Source organism: Rattus rattus, chromosome 12, assembly GCF_011064425.1.
Source record: "Rattus rattus isolate New Zealand chromosome 12, Rrattus_CSIRO_v1, whole genome shotgun sequence".
Lineage (NCBI taxonomy): Eukaryota > Metazoa > Chordata > Mammalia > Rodentia > Muridae > Rattus > Rattus rattus.
Window position 1 is genome coordinate 90,123,565 of NC_046165.1, and position 15,693 is coordinate 90,139,257.

At 44.8% G+C, this 15,693-nt stretch overlaps 1 protein-coding gene and 1 pseudogene across 1 annotated transcript in view; one reads left to right on the forward strand and one right to left on the reverse strand.

The window, feature by feature from the left end:
- Positions 1 to 15,693, reverse strand: part of Ecd (ecdysoneless cell cycle regulator) — a 30,664-nt gene that overhangs the window by 9,807 nt on the left and 5,164 nt on the right. Inside the window, 6 exon segments of the mRNA XM_032918376.1 lie at positions 4,114 to 4,199; positions 6,811 to 6,939; positions 9,623 to 9,751; positions 10,246 to 10,438; positions 11,478 to 11,656; positions 11,768 to 11,855. Coding sequence (XP_032774267.1) covers positions 4,114 to 4,199; positions 6,811 to 6,939; positions 9,623 to 9,751; positions 10,246 to 10,438; positions 11,478 to 11,656; positions 11,768 to 11,855 — 804 coding nt within the window.
- On the forward strand, positions 1,886 to 3,051 carry LOC116914069 (annotated as a pseudogene).

Genomic DNA, 15,693 nt, shown 5'->3' on the forward strand with positions numbered 1-15,693 from the left:
GTTCTGAGTACATTGTCAAGTATATGAGGAAATAGGCCTTTTACTTAGACTTAAGCATTCTGCAGGGGACACACTTTAAAACACCATGGTATATATAAAACATGTGCACAATTTTATCTGTCACTTAAAAATAAATCTGAAAAAAGTACACTGCAGTTTGTATTTTGATAAATATTTCTGGTACTTGCAAATTTTTATCATTGTAATTTTATTACAATAAAATTATAGATTTTCATATTATAAGAGATGTAATAACATGTTCAAAGAGGTATTTTCCTGGCTCTAATGGCTGAATTGAAAGAGAAGAATCACTGGCGCTGGAGAGATGGCTCAGTGGTTAAGAGCAGTGACTGCGGGTTGGGGATTTGGCTCAGTGGTAGAGCGCTTGCCTAGCAAGCGCAAGGCCCTGGGTTCGGTCCCCAGCTCCGAAAAAAAAGAAAAAAAGAAAAAAGAGCAGTGACTGCTCTTCCATTGGTCCTGAGTTCAATTCCTACCAACCACATGGTGGCTCACAACCATCTGTAATGGGGTCTGATGCCCTCTCCTTGTGTGTCTGAAGACAGCTACAGCATACTCACATAAGATAAATAAATAAATCTTCAAAAAAATATAAAAAAGAAAAAGGGGAATCACTAGGGGCTGGGAACCAGGTTTACATATGGACATGGAACATAATAACCAGAGCTACAGACTGGACCCACGAACGATGAGGATGAGAGTGGCTGGTGCTAGTAAAAGACTGTGAGATTAACCGGCACTTGCCTTGGGAGGCAGAGGTAGGAGATCAAGAGCTCAAGGTTAACCTGAGCTACATGGTAAATTCAAGGCCAGCTTGGGCTATGCAAGACCCTGTTTCAAAACAGAGACAAAGAGTCATGAACCCCATTATTAAAAGGCTCTGAAAACTGGAGCGACTGCTCAGAGGTTAAGGACACTTAACTCCTGCAGAGCATCCAGACTTGTTTCCCAGCACTCACATGATAGCTCACGATCATTAGTGACTCCAGTTCCAGGGATTTAATTCCCTCTTCTGACCTCTGCAGGCACTAAGAACAAACATGGAATACAAACACGGGGCAGGCGAACACTCACAGATATAAAATGAAGTCTAAACGAAAAAAGAAAAAGATGTGTATGCACTGGGATTCAAGAACAGGTTTGGAGGAAGAGTTTGACTCATAATAGTTTAAAAAGCCAGGCATGGTGGTTCATGTCCTTAATCCCAAAACTCGGGAGGAAGAGGCAAGAGGAGCAAGAATATGAGGCCAGCCTAGGCTACATAGTGAGACTCTGACTCAAATGTCAAAAGACCAAACCAGAGCAAATCAGAACGAAACTGCTGGGAAAGGATTGGCCTGAGAATGGGAGTCTCCCTTGAAACTTCCAAATCCTGCTCGTTTTGTTTCTTGAGTTAAGGTTTCTCTTTATGGGCCAGGTTGGCCTAGAAACTACATAGCTGGCCTCAAACTCTCAGGGACCCTCCTCCATCAGTCTCCGGAGAGCAAGGATTATACCAGTGAGCCATCGCACCTAGCATAAAATAGTACATGTTTGAAGCAGCTTGTATATTTTCCTTAGTGGCGAGAACAGTTGTGTGCCTTACGGTACTCCACTTCCTCAAATATGAAGAACTGTAGAGGTGACTCAGAGGTTAACAGTACTGGTTGCTTTTCCAAAGGAACTGGGTTCAGTTACCATCATGGCGGCTTTCAACTGTCTGTAACCCAGCTCCAGGGGACCTGACACCCTCTTCTGGCTTCTATATATATATTTAAAAACACAGAACACTGTCGCTGGCTGCGGGTTGCTTACAAGCTGAGGTGGATCCTCTGAGTGTTTAAACCCAGAAGAGTTGATCGCAAACAAGGCCATTCTTTGAGCCATAATGGAACAAGCTGTTTGTGGTGAATCAAAGAGAGGCCAGGTCACAGGAACACATTTGATAAGTGGCATTTCCAAAGCTAAGAGTGCACAGTGACTGGAGGCTCTGGGTTCCTGGGGCAGCACATGGTGGGGCAGTTGCTGCACGAGGCTCGGCTGTCAATGTATTTGGTGTCCACCAAGGCTCTGATAACCCCGGGTGCAGTTCGTCATAGGTACCTGTGCAGCCAACAGGACCTGTACCCAGCTCTCAAAGGTGTAAGCAGTTTTCCCCTGTGCGTCACCCCTGCCATACAGTAAGGACAAGGAGCACTTTTATAGAGTGAATTTCACTGGCACCAAGACTGTCACTGACACCTGCAGAGGCTGGAGCTCAGAGACTCATTTTAACCCGCAGTGCCAGTGTTGTCTGTGAGGGCGTTGGCATAAATCATGGGACTGAAGACTCCCTCATGCCATGAAGTCACTGGCTACCATGATCTCGCAGGAAGGAGCATACTGGATGACAATGACCCTAAGAAGAAGTTTTTAACTGCAGCCATTCGTCCTCGTGGCATTTTTGGCCCAAGGGACCCCTAGTTGGTCCCAATCTTAATTGCTGCAGCTAGAAAGGCAAGATGGAGTTCATGACTGACAGTGGGGAGAACCTGGTGGACTCCATGGAGAGTGTAGTTCATGGACATCTTAACGGCTGAGCACCTCTCCCGAGAGAGATGCAGCTCTGGGTGGGACGGCATCTCACATCACCAACGATGAGCCAATCCCTTTCCGGATGTTCCTGTCCCGCATTCTGACAGGCCTCAAGTATGAGGTCCCCAAGTCCCACGTCCCCTGCTGGGTGGCCTACTATCTTGCTTTCCTGCTCTCTCTACTGGTGACTGTGGTCAGCCCTCTCATCCAAATCCAGCCAACTTTTACACCAATTCGGGTGGCACTGGCTGGGACATTTCACTATTGTAGCTGTGAGAAAGCCAGAAGGCTCATTGGGTACCGGCCACTGGTCACCATGGACGATACTGTGGAAAGGACTCTGCAGAGTTTCCACCACCTGCGGAAGGACAAGTGAAGCTCCCCAGTGCCCTCACCCCTAACTTTCTCCTCTCTGTTTTAAAGAACCAATATCCCTAAGTGAGTTTCTTCTGAGCTGCGTGCCCCTCGCTGGTTAGATGACAGCATGCCCGACTCCCTCCATGATATTGGAGGTGACCGCAACAGGAGACATTTCCCCCAGGAAAGCACTGGACTTCTCAGGCAGACTCGTAGTCTACTGTTTAGTCTTTCTCTCTCCTCCCCCTACTTCTGTCTCCTGGGTTCATTATCAGAAAGATAACACTACAGTGAAGACTTCGTTTTAGGTCTTAAAAATTGAGGCACAACAGAAATTGTGCCTAAGGCTAAACCCACTGCTGGTTCCTTGCTCCCTCGCATACTCTCAAGGTCTCTTTCAAAGACGGTTGCAGTGTCTGTCTCCATTGGTTTTCCATAAAGTATTTCCATTTATCAAAAACAAAAAACAAAAGAAAACGGGGTTGATTTACTGTAGCTTGCAAGGGAAGTGCCCATGCCTGGGTCCCCAGCTCCAAAAAGAACAAAAAAAAAAAAAAAAAAAAAAACAAAAAAACTGTACTGCATCAGGAGACATGCCTTTAATTCAGGCAGGCAAAGAAGTCTACAGCAGTTCCAGGACAGCCAGGGCTGCTACACAGCGAAACCCTGTCTCTAGAAAACAAAACCAAAGAAAACCAAAAACAAAAAACAAACAAAAAAAAAAGGACTCAGAAAAATAAATAAGTAAAATTAGTAAAGGAATAAAAATATCTATAATCTCTAGAAGGAAATAAAATAATAGTGAGCAACTTTGGAATAAATGTCTTCCTCCTCACATCATCTCCTATTTGTACTAGAGTATCTGTGCTTTTCATAACGACAACAGAAGTCTTACTTAGGGCAGCCAAGATGCCCCTGGAAGCCTGACGACCTGAGTCTGATCTCCAGAGTCCAACAAGCACAACTTTCAAAGTCCGAATCTTTGAAAGTTGTCCTAACTTACACACACACACACACACACACACACACACACACACACGCACACACACAAAAAACCATGGCATACACTCATACATACATTACACGCACATACAACCTTAATAAATAGGTTTTAAAACATTATTTAGAAAGAACTACCCGGCTGCCAGCCTGTCTTACTCTGTGCGGGTCCTCGATGTAACTCACCTTTCTGGCCGGTGGATGGAGAGCTGGAAATAGTTCTTTGCCATTTCTAGCCTCTCTTGGTACTGAGCAGAACCTTCCATCAGTCCCTTGAAAACACGATACCGGACATTAGAACAGTACTTATGGGTTATATCATTAAACAGCTACCTACCAGTGACGTTGAAAAAAGCAGCATATGACACTCAGGAACTCAGAGAGGTCCCAGGCCTGACATATGTTCTGTCATTAGTTTATATATGTGTGGACTCCAATTTCTTCCAAGCAAGTAAGATACTGGGCTAACTGCTGTCTTGGGTTTTGTTTTGTTTGAGACAAATCTCACTGTATAGCCCTGGAATCCATTATGTAGAACAGGTCGGCTTCAGAGTCTCAGTGGTCTGAATGTATTTGGTGGGATTAAAGACTATGCCCCAACACTTAACATTTTACCATTCAGAGGCCTCTTCTAGTCTGCAAGCTTTTCTATCAATTAATTTACAATTGACTAATTAGTAACTAACCTCTAAAACAAGGCACAGGAAGTTTGGCAAACAGAACCAAAAACCGCATAATCCTGCCACAGCTTCCTTTCTACTGTCTACACACGATTTCACGGTAGCGACATGCCGAAGATTTTACTCTTTAGAAACGTACCACACTCTCCCACACCTTTTCATACTACCACACAATCGTTATAACCATAATAGTGCTACAGGCTTTCGACACTCTGGATGTTTCTCATAAAAGATCACCTGAAACGGAAGTTCGAGTGAAAGTGCCCATGGTTCTCGAGCACATTCTCAAACATTTTGGCTTGGTTGTTTGGGTTGTGATCTTGCTATGTAGCTTCAGCTGCCCGGAACTTACGATGTAGACCAGGCTAGCCTTGAGCTGGCATTGATTCCCATGTCTCTGTGTTGAGTGCTGGAATTAGAGGCATATGCTGCCACCACACCTGTCTTGTAATTTTTCTAAATTTGTGAGAATTTCATACCTGTACATGAGGTGGTGTATCGAGTCCACCTTCCCATGCTCCTCCAGCTCCTCTCCTGTCTCGCTACCATTGTTCCTTCCCATTTCATATCTGTGTGTTTTTAAATCCACTGAGTCTGCTTCATGCTAGCCTGTGATGGGTGGAGGGCCATGTGCTGATTGAGAGTAGCCTCTCAGGGGCCATATTCAAGAGAGCTGGCTCTCCCTCGGCTGGTAGCCATCAACTGTCCTCGGCCAGGGTAGGACTTTGCGATCGCTTCCCCCTGCCATGCTGGGGTTTTGTCTAGCTTGATCTTGTGCAGGTCACGGCAGCTGTGGGTTCAAATGTGCAGTGCCCTGCTTTGTCTGGAAAACACTATTTTGTTGTACTCTCCTATCCCTGGTTCTTGTCTTTTGAGATGATCCCTGAGCCTTGGGCTGAGCACCACACAGTCTCTCGTTCTCCAAGTAGACCACTGTGGTTTGTAGTTTCTAAAGATCCCTATCTTTGCTAATGTTCTTGTCTAGTAGCTTCATGTTGCCTTTTCAAGCTTTAGAAGTTGTTCATCAGATACAAGTAATACATTTTATTGCTTGACAAACATAAAATTAGAATTCCCCAATGTTAGGCTGGCGAGATAGTTCAGCAGGTAAAGCACTGTCCGCCTGATGAGTTCAACCCTGGGAACCCACATGGAAAACTGATTCTCACAAGTTGTCCTCTGACCTCCACATGCTATACCATAGACATGGCCCCTTAACTACATAAAGAAATGCAACTTAAAAGATTTTTAAAAATAAAACTGGGTGGGATGGCCTCTCAGCATTTGAAAGGCAGAAGCAGGAGGATCTTTTTGAGTTTGAAGCCAAACTGGTCTACATAGTAAGCTCCGGGACAGCCAAGATTACAAAAGAGACCTTGTCTCAAACAACACCAACAACAACTTAAAAACAATTCTAGTATCATAAATATTCGATAAATACTATTTCATTGCCTGCTTCCCATGCCTGAGTATCTGAGGTGTCCTTCTATTTGAGCTTCCATAATTATATCTTACTTTTAAATGAATCATGACTTGATTTCCTGTGAGTTGTAGATTTTAAAATTAAAACTACAGAGGCTGGGGAGATGGCAGTGGTGGATAAAGGTCTTGCTGTGCAAGCATAAGGACCTGTGTTTGAATCCCCAGGACCCACATAAAACAAACAATCCAGGCGTGATAATACACTCCTATAACCTCAGAGCTAGAAGGGAAGAGCTGGAGAATCCTGGGCTCCCTGGCCACCAGTGCAGCCATTCAGTAAGTTCAGTGAGAGGAAGACACCCTCCACCCACTTCTGCCTCCATACATGAGAACACACAACACACACACACACACACACACACACACACACACACACACTCACACACCCACACTCTCACACACATTCACACATACACCCACTCATTCAAATACACATTCACACACTCACACATACACTCACTCACTCACACACACATTCACACACACACTCTCACATACACACATAGACACACACATTCATACACATTCACACATATGCACATACATACTCACACTCACACACACATTCACACACATACACACACTCACTGATACACACATTCGCACACACATTCACACACACACACACACTCATATACACACACAATGACACACACACACACACACACACACACACACACACACACACTCACTCATGAGAAGAAATAAGCACAAGGCTCACCTTAAAGTAGTCATTCCTTCTTAGACTTTCAAGGAAGCTGGCCCAGAGTGGTGAAGCTGTGACAAGGGATTTCCTGGAGTCAGAAAAATGTGGGCTACATTTGGAGCACAAAATCTCAAATCCATGAGCCTACATGAGACAGACAAAATTTGTATTATGTTACTTCGTTCTTTCTCTACCATCATAGATGAATTTCTTTTCGTTCAGCCCCGTTACACACGAGGTAACACAGTGATACAAGGCATGTGAACACTTAAGAGTATTTTTGCTTTTGTGGCTTTTTTCAGACAGGGTCTCACTATGTAGCCCTGGGTGGCCTGGACCTCAGAGATCCGCCTGCTTCTGCCTCCCAAGCGCTGGCATCAAGGTGTGTGCTGCCATGCCCAGCTTCACTTAAAACACTTTTTAAATTTTTAAAAAAGTAAGCATTTATTTCTGAGCGGAAAAGTTGGCTCAGTGCTGGTTCAATCCCTGGAACCCACACAGTAGAAGCGGAGAACCAGATCCCCAAAGTTGTCCTTCGAACCTCATGTGCACCATGGCAAGCTCCCCAACCCTACCACGCACCCAAAATAGATAAAAGTTTGCTTTATTTATTGAAATATATTGAAATGAAATGTGAAAATAAGTAAATTGAGCATATTCTCAGACACAGGAAAAGTGAGAATTTCATTTTAAGAACTTTGGTTAAAAAAAAACATAAGAATAATGCAACACAGCAATTCAAACAGATTATTACCAGCGCCCAGACTCTCCCCAGAAGTAAGCTGAGCGCTGAGCTCTCAGTGCTACAGACACCGCTCCTGAGTTCACTTCTGTGTGGTGCACACCTGCAAATGCCTGTCCAGAAGTGAGAGTGGTAAGGACAATGGGTGGTGCGGGCAGTCTCAGTGTGGGTGGGACCGGCACTGTCTGCTCCCGACAGGGACGGATCGGCTGTCTCTCCCTCTCTGTGTCTCTCTCTGTCCCGCTCTCATGGTTTTACAAGTCAGGGTCTCACTCTGTGGCCCCGGCCACCCTGGAACTCAGAGGTCTCCCTCTTCCTCCTGAGTGCTAAGGTTAAAGGGGTGCACCACCACGCCACACATGATGAAGTATCTTTTTCCTTTATGTATTCTTACAGTTTCTTACCAACCCAGTATATGTTCTCATACTTTTTACACTTGCCAATCCTGTGGCTATATTGTAGCTTTAAATTATATTAACTTCCAAGAGCAGAAGTCAGCATTTTTTCGTGTTTAATTAAAATTCATTTGTACATCTTTTTCTGTGAACTATTAGTTCAGCTTCTGAACAGTTAGAATCATTTCCTCTAGGAATGTCCTAATATTCCTTCTCCAGGCTTTCTGTCATCTCGAGTTCATGACATTTTTCTTTTCCATGTAGACTCTTCTTCCATTTACTGTTGTGTTGTTCTTTGCGACAGTTTTGCTACCTGTTATGCAGGTGTGTTCTGACTCCTGGACTCTAATTATCGTCACAGATGGACACTGTGCTTAGCTAGAAATCTCTACAAAATCAAATCAGTCAACCTCTTACTGATTCTGCTTGCAAGTCACGCCTAAAAAAGGTCTTTCTTAGTCAGATGATTGTGGGATGATGTCACAGGTGAGGCAGGTACAGGATAGAAGGAGGCCTGTCATTGGACGAGAAGGAAGGATGGGCGGGAGAAAAGTTTGAAGGAAGAGGAGGAGACGGGAACGGAGGAGGGAGGAAGGAGAGAAGCCGAGGCGGAGACAACATGGAAGCTGACGTTAAGATCCATGCTGTACCCTTACAGGTTGTTATGGATGTTCTTAAGGGATGGGTGTGTACAGGGCTTTCTATGTTTCAATTACATCTTATCAATTGGATCTGATGTTATGGTGTTGTGTGTTCCTTCCTGTGGAGAGCTGAGTTTGGGAGAGGGTGTGGCAGCAGAAGGACCGCCATGGAGTTGGGATGTGTGCTTCTGGCATGGAACCTGAAGTAGAGAGATGGCTGCCAGGCTCAGAGAGAGGCCTTCGGCAGTGTGATATGGGATGGAGCAGAGCGGGTGAGAGGTTTTGCTGACTGAGACTTATCTAGCAGATATCTTGAGGCACTGCAATGATGGACCTAGTGGGGATAAAAAGACTGCTTTATTTTTTTATATTCTTACAACAGATGATAATTTTCCTGTATTTTCTAATTTTATAGCTTCAGTTTTTAAGTTGAATCCAAGTGGAACTTATTTGGCTCTAAGTATGAAGGGACCGACTTTCATTCACAGATGGCTTCACGGCGGCTGGATCACTATTTACTGAATAACTCACTTGAGGCTCTGATGAGTGCTGAACCTCACTGTCACACAAATGGGACGCATTTCCAGAGTTCCTACCCTGTGTCATTCCCCATTGGGTGAAATGACAAGCAATTACCAGCAGCAGGAAACTGTTGCCTACAGGGATCTGAGTCATTTCTGTCTCTATCACTAATGCTCAAGCGTGTCCTTGTATGCGTGTATGAGTGTGTGTGTCGGTTCATGTGTGTGCATGTGCGTGTGAGTGTGTGGGTATGTACATGTGAATGCAGGTACTCAGAGCGGCCCGAAGCCTGCGAATGACCTGGATCTGGAATTACAGGCTGTTGTGAACCACCTGGTATAAATGCTGGCAATCAAAGGAGCCCTCTGCAAGAGCGGTGTGTACGGTAGTCCCTCAGCCATTTCTCCAGCCCTTAAAGCTCTTCCAATTGGAGAGAGGAAGGAAGGTAAGAAGGTGGGGGAAGGAGAGAGGGAGGGAGAGAAGAAGTAAAAAGAAAGAAGTGAGGTAGTTCTCTCGTTCAACATTACCAACTTCATGCCCAGTTCATGGGCCCGGTACTGAGGATGCGATGGAGGTGGGAGGCCGTATCCACTCCGCCGGTCGGGCACAAACTTCTGTTGTACCAGCTGTGCATACAGACATTTCGTGAAAGTGACCTGGGCATTGGGACACAACACATGTGAGCCTTTCCTCAAATCGGGTTTTGTGTATCATCTCATATTAAATATAAGTCAGTCCACCCACGGGCTTCGTGCTCACATAGCCACAGGGGAAGGAAGCGCAGAGAGGATTCGGGCTGTGCACTTCCTGCTTGTTTCCAGGAACAGTCGTGGGTGAGATGCACACATTTACCCTACTGCCCATCTTGGAGCTGGCATGAGTGCAGTTACCCTTAATTACATTATGGCAACTTAGAGGGGTAGAAGATAATAATTCTTCAGAGATGAAATGTTTTATTGCCGAGAGGGAAATAAATACAAAAGTAGTGAAGATACAGCCCATATGCACTAAGCTACAAAGTGAGGCACTTCATACACTGCCAACACCTGGGGCTTCTTTAAAAAGGGGAAGGGAGGGAGGAAGAGATTAACATTCTCAGAGAATCAGTAAAGCTGTAAGAAAACTATAGAAACCAAGGAAGATATCTCACAGATGCCATTATCCGTGTTTCGGGTAGAAATGTCTTGAAGACGCGGCAGGCTCTCAGGTCAATGGGGTCCCGTAGGTAGAAGGCCTGGACAGCGGCAGACACCAGCCTGGGCCGTTGTTTGAGCACTGCCACGATGCCAGCTGGAAGGAAGCAGTGTGCTCGGTGGAGGGAGGCTCCAATTTTTTCTGGATACCTGTGACAGGTAGCAAATGCTTTTCTTTAAATGTATTTTTTATATTTATCTTATATGTAATACAAGGATTTGTTTTCAGGGTTTTAGTGGATGCTTATGGCTGGCGTGGAACTTGCTTATTAGACTAAGCTGGCCTGGAACTCACAGAGATCCTCCTGCCTCTGACTCCGCAGTGCTAGGATTAAAGGTGTGAGCTAGCACATCCAGCTAAAAAAGAACTGTAGTATTGTTAAGACAATACTTTGAACCAAAATGCTATTAGGACTTCCCTTCTCTTCGAAATGCAGCCTAAAGGGTTCCACACAGGTCAAAGGACTACACAGGTCAAAGGACTACACAGAAGCTCCAGAACCAAAAACAGCAAAACAAGAGGCCAAACGTATCGCGCTGTCTTCTTTAGGTTTTCCACTTTAAAAACCTCGATTTTTATTTTGTCTTTTAAAATCTACTATTTTATGTACATGAATGTGTTGCCTCTATGCATCTCTGTGCACTACATGTGTGCCCGGTACCCACTGAGGCCAGAGGAGGGTGTTGTTGGGATTTCTTGGGACTGGAGTTATAGACTGTGACTCAGGTCTTTGGGAAGAGCAGCCAGTGTGCTTAACCAGGACGCTCTGTCTCCAGCCCCAATCTGGAATTTTCATAGACTGTACTTTGCCTGACACCTAAGCATGTAGAAGAGAAGACACTTTTGGATGGGAAGGTGAACCACATCTACATCAGGCACAGTGACACGCCTGGAACCACGGCTACTCGGGAGGTTGGGGAAAGAGTTAGCATGAGACCAGGGGTTCAAAGCCAGTCCGGGGAACACGGCAAGACCACATCTCATTCAGTCAGTCAATCAACCAATCGTTCAATCTATTTTCTGATTTTAAATTCCATAAACTTAACTGTCAGTTTCATGAATAGTGACATCAATAAAGTGCAGGTGAGCATCAGCCCAGGTTGAAGGCGTTCTGTGTGCAAATAAAGACCTGGGCAGCACTGAACCGAAGCGTTCCCCAGCTAAGGGCATCGGTGTTCCCTTTCTTACCCACGGATGCGCCTGTCCACAGCAGCTTGTACAGATTCTGAAGCCAGAACAGCTTCTGGGTGTGCTGAGATTATACTCAACGCTTGCTGGATGGTTGGGGGCGTCCTGGGTAACCAGGGTATCCTTTCGGATTTCCTCGGCACAGGAATAATACACAGCTCCCCACGATGGAAAAACACCTGCAAAAGAGCAGCGGTCTTAGTTTCCCCGTGGGCTCCGGGAAGCCTGGGGGCACAGGAAACGACGCGGGAGATCTCACCTCTGCACTCTCTCAGCCCGGGCGGACTTACCCTATTGGCACTGTTATCTGGATCCAACCACTTGGGGAGAAAGTCGGCCGCTTCTATTAACAGGAACTCACCATCATTGTCTTCGATCCTAATGGAAGAGAAGAGCCGTTTTCACCTTCACGGAACACAAATGACTTTAATCAAATATGTTTCCCCTTCTTCTTAGAACGATCTTACGTATGTACTATGAACAAATTGTCAAAAAAAAGGGCAAAATTTAGCATGCAGAAGGAGGGCTGGTGAACGGCCCAGCAATTAAGAGCAGGTTCTGGGCTCGCACAGGGCCCGGGCTTGGTTCACGGCCCCGTATCCGGCTGTGAACAAATGCCTGTAAATCCAGCTTGATGACATCTATGAGCCAGCGCCAGCTGCACTGGCACTCACGTGTGCAGCCTCGTCACACGCACACCTGAGAGCAATAAAGATAAACCTTAGCAAATACAGGGACGGGGCTGGAGAGATGGCTCAGCAGTTAAAGGCTCTGCTTTTCCAGAGGTCCCGAGTTCAATTCCCAGTACGATAATGAGATCTAATGACTTCTTCTGATGTGTCTGAAGACAGCCACAGTGTACTCATATAGATAAAATAAGTAATTTAAAAAAAAATTACAGGAATAGCCAATATGAAATTATAAGATTGTAAGGAGATTAAGAGATATTAACAAGAGGAAAATCAAAGTATTATGTTAGACAGGAATATAGAAATACATAGGTGCTAGAAGGCTCCAAAGGTGGGGGAGGGTGATGGTGGTGGTAACTACTTATAAGTGAAATTAGGAAGGCCACTATGTACAAAGATTTTTTTGTCTCATCTATTTTTAACTTTTGAGCAACAACGCCCCGCGGTTAACTCTTCTGGTGTGTATAAATGAAAGTGGGAAGCTTGGAAATCCTCAGCTGGGAAAGCACCGGCTGGACAAGCATTGCCAACCTGCAGTTCATCCCAGGAGCCCACAGAGAGACAGAAGGAAGCGACTCCACAGTTATCCTGAGGATCCACACTTGCACTGTGCACACAAGGTCTCCTTTCACCCCAGATATCCCGTGCACGCACACAAACACACCCAGCTGTGCTAGTAAGCAAAAATTTAAAATTACTTTTATTTTATGTATATTTTGCCTGCAAGTATGTATGTGCATCATTGAGTGTGCAATGTCCACAGAGGCCAGAAGAGGGCGCTGAGTCCCTGAGAACTAGAGGCAACATTCAGACAGTTGTGTTGTTTGGAGGACGGTGACTTTCACAAAGAACAAGACTTAAAAAGCCATCCTACCATGGGAACTCATGAATGAGCCTGCGCTGTTTTACTTTTTATTTAAAAAAAAAAAATAGAACTTTCCTTTAGAAAGATCAATCTGGCAGAAACAGAAAGCAAGTGTTTCTGTCTTAAAATTTAAACACAAAAAATATGGATGGAAATGCATGTGTTAATGGGCTCAATTTAGCCATTTCATTATATATATTAAATATGTATATATATGTATATATATATTTCAAAACACACATTACATAGTAAGTGTATATACTTTTTATTTGTCAATGTAAAGTTTAGAAAATAAAAATAAACCGAAAACATTACAAAAGCTGCAGTCCTTGCTACCAGGAGAGTTAAGGGGGGTGCACAGTTTAATCCCAGGGGTTCCCACCAGCCTGAGCAACACAGCAAGAACCGAGATACAATCTTGAAGACAAAAAGATAAAAGTAGAGAATTACCTACTAGATCTACGATCTGAATTACGTAAGGCCAAATGGCGCACACCGGATATTTCCTTCAAAATAACTGTCTGGCCGCTCAGTGATGGCGCACGCCTTAATCAAAGCACTGTGTGATGGCAGGACATGGGTGAAAACGGCGGGAATGCTAACTTGATGGTTGTTGAAGTTAGATGACAGGTACACATGGATTCGTTTTTTTCTACTTCTATATATGTTTTGCATTTTAACAATAAAACATTTTCCAACTTTTTGCTCCCTTGTCTTTTGTTCTGCTGGAGAAAGGATTTGTGGGACTATCCAATTTGATGGTCTGAAAAGAAAAGTCAGTGTCCAAAAGGATGTGTGCAGTGCCCTCTGCTGGCCCTGGGAGGTAGTTACAGAGAACTAGCTATCGTTTAAAAATAGATTTATAACACCTGTTATGCGTCCCATACTGATTTCTCTTAAATTTCTGTGTATGACTTCTCAAAAATTGTATCATTGGCCAGGCGTGGTGGTACATGCCTTTACTGTCAGCACTTGGGAGGCAGAGGCAGGCGGATCTCTATGAGTTTGAGGCCAGCCTGGTCTACAAAGCAAGGACAGCCAGGGCTATTACACAGAGAAACCCTGTCTCAAAAAAAAAAAAAAAAAAAGAGGAGGAGGAGAAAGAAGAGGAAGAAGGAAGGAGGAGGAGGAAAAGAAGAAAAGGAGAAGAGAAGAAAAATCATTAGTCAACAAGAGAAAATATTGCAGAAGTCTGTGAAACGCATATTACTGAAATTACTGTCTCCCCGCCAGGTGTGCAGATGACCTGGCCTGGCTGACCATGAGACTCCAGGTAAGAGTGTTGTACACGAAGATTCTAGAGTTATGTTTTAATCTTTATAATGCGATGACTCAGAACAGAGCATATTTACAGAAAGATTAAAAGTGAAGATGTGGATGTGATGAAAGTGGAACCAGAAGAGAAAAATGAGAACCGTGGCTTCCAGGGAGGCCGAGAAGAGGCGAAGCGTCAGTCACACTGAGATGAACTGAGTCTTGAACAAGTCACAAGAGAAACATGGAGCCATTAGTGGACGAGCTGTGGGGCCGACCGTAGAACTGGCCGATGTAAATAATCCATAGGTATCTGTGATGGGGGACTGGGGTATCTATGTGTCCTCAAAATTATTACTAACATTTAGGAGACTGGGTGGGTGTGTGTGTGTGTGTGTGTGTGTGTGTGTGTGTGTGTGTGTGTGTGTGTGTGTATGTTCCTGGCTGGCCTGGAACTTGATATGTAGACCAGATTAGCCTTGAACTCCCAGAGATCCAACTACCTTTGGCCATTAAGTGTTAAGTATACACCACCATGTTAGAACTTTTTTTCATAGATATTAAAAGGTCATGGGAATTGTGGACTGGGGACCGGTAGGGATGGGAACAGGAGGGATCAGGTCAGGGTGGTAGTGGACGGATAGACTCCTGGAATAGAGGGGCATTTCCGGGGTGAGGTAGAACAGAGTACACTAGAATCTGCCGGGGATTTACCAGGGTGACCTAGTGAAGACTCCTTGGAGATACAGAACCATCTTCTGTAAGCAGACAAGGCTTGCAGTGAAGGGACTGGGACATCAACCCAGCCACAGGACTTTCAATGTACAGTCTGTTCTACAAGATGGGCTGGGGTAAAGAGGTGCAGAACCTGCAGAAGCAGTCAACCAGTGCCTGGTCCAACCTGAGACCCACTCCACGAGATGTAGCCCATACCTGAACTGCCTGGAGGGCCAGGAACCAGAGGCTGGAGAGCCCAGAGATCTAGGATAAAACCAAATACAACTAGCCCAAAAAAAAAAAAAAAAAAAAGGGCACTGAAATGACTCCTAATGTTAATGCTATTCTGCTATACGCACAGACCTTAACCCAGCCCCATCATCAGAGAGGCTCCAGCCAACAGTAATGGGAGCAGATACATAGATTCCCAGTCAAACATTAGGTGACGCTTGGAGGAGGAAGGATTGCAGAAACCAGAGGGGTTGAGGAACCTCAAGAAAACCCACAGAATTAACTAACCAGGACTCATAGGGGCTCACAGAAACTGCACCAACAATTAGGGAGCCTGTATGGTCTGATTGCATGTATGTGATGGTTCTATAGCTTAGAGGGAAAGGGACCAGAAGAAAGGAGAGGGGGAAATCTCTGACTGGATGTAATATGTGAGAAAAATAAAATAAAATAAAATTTG